The following is a 6,115-nucleotide window of genomic DNA, read 5'->3' on the forward strand; positions in this document are numbered from 1 at the left end:
TTAACAACAATTCTTGAACAACAATTTAATTAATCTTGATCAAGAAGGGAGATGGGTAGCAAACGGTACATACTATGAAATCAATGTATTAATACATTTATTAAAACATTTAAATAGGTCAGCTTTGTCAGATGGAAAGCCTTACAAACTAATACCTGCATGTTACAGGTGTTTTGTATCCCCAAACCCATAAGGATTGTGCCTTGAGACATAAATGCACTGATCTTACTAAAAGTATGCATGGAAATAAAAAAATAAAAATCCACAAAAACTGCATATTTTTGGCATAGACACGTTCTCCTTGTCTAGAGGAGAAAAGCACCAAAATACATGGTGGACTCTCCTGAACAGTCAATCAGTTCATAATTGTCTTCATAAATCGACACCCGCAGGAGGTCCCCTTCCTCCAGAGTGACCACCTGTCCTGTGTACACTGTCCTTGTCTCTCTTCTCCCATCGTCTGGTAAACTATCTCTGACTTCCATGATAGGGCGATTATCTTCGTAGCTCTTGGAGTATTTCAGGACTTTCAGGCTAAGTAATTGGACCTCTCTAGATACCTCATCCTTATCCGGCATTCTAAAGTTGATCCCCACATAGACAAAGTATCGGCCTCCCCGAGGAACAACCAGAGCGTGCTTCTTCTCGTCATAGGTGAAATCCTGCATGTGCACCAAGCCGGTGTCTTGGTGATCCCATTGGATGTATTCTGCAGGCACTGAGTTGTTGCAGCTTGTTGGTGCTGGAGGTAGGAGAAGATGGAGAGGATCAGAGAAAATATAAATATATACACTTAATATTAAAAACACAAAAATCCAACATTCCTGACAGAGGCTCTCACACAATATTACCACAGACCCACAGTAGGCACACTATATTAGAAAACTCAGTAGGAAGTTAGATTAGGCAAGTGAATAACACCATTCCCATGTATTATGGGTTTCTCAGTGATATCCAAAAAGCATGTGGTTTCTACAAGATGAGGGCATCATAAAGGCACATCTTCATGATAATACAATTATATTACAGAAGAACTGGTACTAATCATCAATAAATAAATTGTAGCTAAATTGCAAATACTCACATGCAAACAGCATGTAAACACGCTTGATTAAATTAACCTACTTGTCAGGTGAGCATTTGGCTTCTTCAGATTCTGTCCTTGACGATCTGGTAGAAAGAAAAGGAAAACATAATGATCAGTGCATGCTTGCTGTCAGCAAGGCCTGTGCTATATGGAACACATATCATACCAGTGAAATAGATTTACCTTGCTGTCGTGAGTATTCTGCAGGATTAAATGTATCCTACAAACACAGAGACAAGTTAACTATTAATGGTGACCGACAGAAGTGAATTAAAGTTCAATTTAAACCCAATGCCAAAGCACCCAAGCATCTGTGTGCCCCGTCAAAACATCTGGATGCCCCTGCAATGCTTACCTTCTGATTACTGTCTCTGATCACATGGTACGTAAAGAAAAATACAGCTGCACAACCAATAACCAAGAATACCGTGAAAAAACGCAAGAGACTCTCATGTCGCCTCATCTCTTGACAGTGTTTGAGCAAGACAAGAACGGACTCTTGCTGCGCCATTGAAATTACTGCGTCTTGGGGGATATTGCTATTCAGCGCGCACGTCTCCATATCAGAACACGACTATAAAGTAGCCTAATATTTCTTCATGAAATGCATCCAAATTTATACAGTTATGGTACCACCTACACTACTCAGTTGCGTTGACAATGCCATTCCCTGCATGACTGCAGCAGGAAAATCCCGTCTTGCATAGGCTATAGACTATATTTGTCCCTACCATGGTCTATTACTCATAATGTGGGCTAAACTTCTCTACAGTTGCCACGCCTTACAAGACCACATAATGTAGGCCTGTTGCTACAACTGTAAACACTTTGCAGTCTTTTAGCCCACATTCTGAGAAACAGGAAGTTAAGGGCAATCCTAACTTCCGTTTAAAGGGTCAATCTGAGTTTCAAACAAAACAAAAGAAAAAGCTGACACTTGGCCACTGTTTTGGTAAACAGCTGAGGGATGGATAGGGATGGAGAAATGTAAGCACTCTCAAATTCATAGACAGATCTTTGGGTGCAAGGACTGACCAGTGTTAACCTTGTTTGAGGTTATATACAGCTAGTGTTTGTTCACAATGACATTGTTTACAAACAATAGAGTGAAACAAGTAAAACAAGCTTAGGCCTATATGACGGGGTACGACAGTTGAACTAAGCTCATGAGGCATTTATATGTTTTATTCTTTAAGAATCAATGGGAAGGCCTATATATAATTAATTTAAAAATCAAAAAATGTATGAACCATTCGCAGATTGCCCCTTTAAATCACATTTTCACTCCCATTGACATCAATGCATAAGTGCAGGTACTGTAGGCTACTTAGACACAGCCATAAACAATCAACTGTCCTGGAATCCTACCACTGATACCATTTACAAAAAAGTACAGCAAATTATGTAATTTCATGCTCAAATTAAGGCAGTTCAATGTGGACAAAAGCATGACACTCTTTTACCGACCATTCAGTCTATGACCAAGAACAAAATACATACGATTGTGAATAGGTACGGAAAAATAGCCTGTGTGCCATTCAGCAGCTGCATCACATCAACCTACGAGTCCCATGAAGAAAGGAAATGTCTTAGTGACTAACCTAAATGTCCCTGTCAGCAGACAAAATGTCCTCAAGTCATCATCATAGCCTGAAAGTGGAAGTTAGGATTTGCTCCATAGTCAGATCCTACTTTGCATGCATGAATGACCACCACCACAATAAGAATGTTGATAACACAAATAACTACTGATCATCTCCATTATATGTCTATTTAAAGTTATTATATGTCTATTTAAAGCTATTGATGCTTGTCCAGCTAGGACCAGGTGAATAGATTTGGCAAAATGTTTTAAATGAGGATAAAACATAAATAAAACTATACTAAATTTACTGTTACCAAATCTCTGACTAAAACACTGAACCACCCTGTTTTGCAATGAAGGTTTATGTGGTCTCAAAAGCACCCTCCACGGGCTAGGATCATTGTGTTGTCCGGAGGACAGCAATTCTCTGTCATGAGGAACCTTATCTTTCGATTGCAACAGAAACTTTATACAGGAGCATTCCCACTAAGCCAGAACATAATTGTGATGAGTACTGAGGATACGAAGAGGCAGGACGCAGAAAGAGAACAACAAAGAGCGAGTACATGACAAGACACTAACAATCACACACAACCCAACACTGAACCTTCCAGGGCTATATAGGGGTGGTGATGAGATGATGAGGTGCAGGTTCGCTGGAGGTAATTAGGGTGCGTTGGGTTACCATTCCTTCCGGTGTTGCCGAGGTGGTGCGCTCAGACTGGTGGCTCAGTAGACCGGCGAATCAGAGCGCCGGAGGGGAGCAACGGGAGGAGACGTGACAGTACCCCCCCCCCCCCCCCCCCCCCCCCGGACGCGTGGCTCCCGGACACGCCGCAGGACATCGCCAGCCAGGAGGACGACCCTGAGGATAAGGAGCTGGCCGGTCAGGGTGGCGATGGTGGAAGTCCCGAATTAGGTTGGGGTCCAGAACGTCCCCAGCCGGAACCCAGCTCCTCTCCTCAGGTCCATACCCCTCCCAGTCCACCAGGTAACGGAGCCGTCCCTGTTGTGGAAAATCAAAGTTTTTGTTGCATCAAGATATGACTTTATTAGAGTTTCAACAAAGCCGATGCCGGTCTGCAGAGTGGCACCCTTTTTCTCTCTCTCTCTTTCCCAGTTATATATCCCATCCATATCTCCTCTTGCTCAAAATCCCTCCCGCTTCAGTTTCCCGCTCTTTATCGCTCCGCCCACTTCCTTTGTCTATGATGGCGGCTAAATTCGACTTTCATTCAGTTCAGAATCAATAGTAATACCATCAATCAATCCCTTATCTTGCAAAAACACTCATGTTTAGTTTAAACTCTGTTCAACCCCGGCTCTCCCGGGCTTGACCTGAAGACTGATTGTTGGACATGACAGGTCCCTAAATCCTTTAAACATACACAAACCCCCCCACACACAGTGAAATGATCCAATTAAGTTTCTGGCCCAATAACATAGAACTCTAACTCTATGTTCGTGATTAACCCAGTTTTATCTCATAGTCCACTAAAAAATCTCCATCATCCCCCATGGAACCTGGAGTCCAGCAGGACCCTCACCGCATACGCCGGACTCCCGTCAATGTCCAGGGGCGGAGGGGGCGTACCCCGGTGGATGGCATCTGCCAGAGGACCAGGAACCACCGGCCTGAGGAGAGACACATGAAAAGTGGGTGAGACACGGTAGTGAGGGGGAAGGAGCAGCCGGTACGATACCTCATTTTCTTGCAGGGCAGGCGGAGATGGAGGTTTTTTGTGGACAGCCAGACACGATCACCAGGCTGGAATACGCAGGCCTCACTGCGGTGGCGGTTGGCTTGGTCCTTCTGCCGACAAATGGCCCTCTGGAGATGGACATGGGCGGCCCTGTGGAACCACTCGTCGACAGCGGGCGAATCGGTCTGGCTGGGTGTCCAAGTGACCAGGGCCGGCTGGTACCCCAGGACGCACTGGAAGGGACGGTCCGAGACTATGTCCTCCGGAAGTCCATAATGCAGGAAGACCTGTTGGAACAGGACCTCAGTGACCTGGAGAACAGAAGGAATACCAGTTAGTGGCAGAAAATGGCATGATTTGGAGAACCGATCTACGACCACCATGACTGTGGTGAAGCCGTCAGAATGTGGGAGGTCGGTGACAAAGTCTATGGACAGGTGTGACCAAGGTCGCTGAGGCACTGGGAGAGGAACTAGTTTGCCTGCCGGGGCATTCCGAAGTGTCTTCATTGGGCACATACGGAACAGGAGTTGATATAGTGGGAGACATCTGTAGCCAAGGTGGGCCACCAGTATTTTTGTGAGAGAGAATGTAGGGTGCGCGTCATTGACGAAGGACTGGAACACGGAAGGTGCGTTGGCGAGGCCGTAGGGCATGACGCAGTATTCATAGTGGCCTGAGGTAGTGCTGAATGCCGTCTTCCACTCGTCTCCTTCCCGATTCGGATCAGGTTGTAGGCACTCCTCAGGTCCAACTTGGTAAAGTACCGGGCCCCTCGCAGCTGCTCGATGGCAGACGGAACCAGAGGGAGGGGGTACCGGTACTTGGTGGTGACTGCGTTCAGCCCCCGGTAGTCAATGCACGGTCTCAGTCCTCCGTCTTTCTTGGCCACGAAGAAGAAGCTGGCGGAGGCAGGAGAGGTAGAGCGTCTGATGAACCCCTGTTTCAGGGTCTCCGCCACATACTTCTCCATGGCCTCCGCTATGGAGAGGGAGTAAATGCGACTCTTTGGGGGGTGTTGTCCCTCCAGCAGGTCAATGGCGCAGTCCCAGGGCCTGTGAGGAGGGAGACACAGCCTTGGAGGCAGAGAAGACATCGGAGAGATCTGCATACTCACGGGGAATGTTGGGCTGGAGGGCGGACTCCGGACTCTCCACTGACGTGGAACAACAAACCACCGGCAGGCAGGTCCTCCGGCATGAGGGGGACCAGGCTGTGATCCTCTTGGTGATCCAACTGATGGTGGGGTTGTGTAGTCTGAGCCAGGGCAATCCCAATATGATCCGGTGAAGGGGTGACGTGACAATGTGGAAGGACATCTCCTCGTGGTGCTCCGGTAGTGTGGGAACGGTGATGATGGGGAGAGTGACGTGCGTAATGGTGCCTGATCCAAGTGGTTTATTGTCCAGCGAGGTGATGTGTAGTGGAGAAGGCAGTGGCACGGTGGACAACCCCCATTCAGAGACCAGCTCCCTATCTATAAGGTTCACCGCTGATCCGGAATCTATCATTGCCGTGGAAAGCGAAGAGAAGGAAGAACCATTCACCGTTAGGGGAACTAAAAACAATGGTTTGGTGACAGGTGATGACGGAACACTCACGGAGCGGCGACGGGAGTCATACCGCCTAGATAGGGAGCCGCCAGGAGATCTGTGGCTCTGGTGGTTTAGGGGGTACTACCCACCTCCATGGGTGAGGATTCAGAGGCAGGGCGGCTTCCATAGCTCAGATGGGGTGAGA

The 6,115-nt window shown here is 47.0% G+C and overlaps 1 protein-coding gene across 1 annotated transcript; it reads right to left on the reverse strand.

The window, feature by feature from the left end:
- Positions 1 to 223: 223 nt before the first annotated feature.
- On the reverse strand, positions 224 to 1,481 carry LOC311099442 (lymphotoxin-alpha-like). Its single transcript, XM_084140127.1, has 4 exons — positions 1,443 to 1,481; positions 1,271 to 1,307; positions 1,126 to 1,170; positions 224 to 742 (listed from the first exon to the last, which is right to left on the reverse strand). Exon 4 carries the CDS (start codon positions 666 to 668, stop codon positions 306 to 308), a length of 363 nt encoding a protein of 120 aa, XP_083996253.1. The 5' UTR covers positions 669 to 742; positions 1,126 to 1,170; positions 1,271 to 1,307; positions 1,443 to 1,481; the 3' UTR covers positions 224 to 305.
- Between the last annotated feature and the right edge of the window lie 4,634 nt (positions 1,482 to 6,115).

The sequence above is a fragment of the Coregonus lavaretus genome, assembly GCF_964263955.1.
Source record: "Coregonus lavaretus genome assembly, chromosome: 24".
NCBI lineage: Eukaryota > Metazoa > Chordata > Actinopteri > Salmoniformes > Salmonidae > Coregonus > Coregonus lavaretus.

What these genes read in the sequence shown, in the direction of transcription:
- LOC311099442 (XM_084140127.1), bottom strand. Translation starts at nt 668, where the DNA reads ATGCAGGATTTCACCTATGACGAGAAGAAGCACGCTCTGGTTGTTCCT.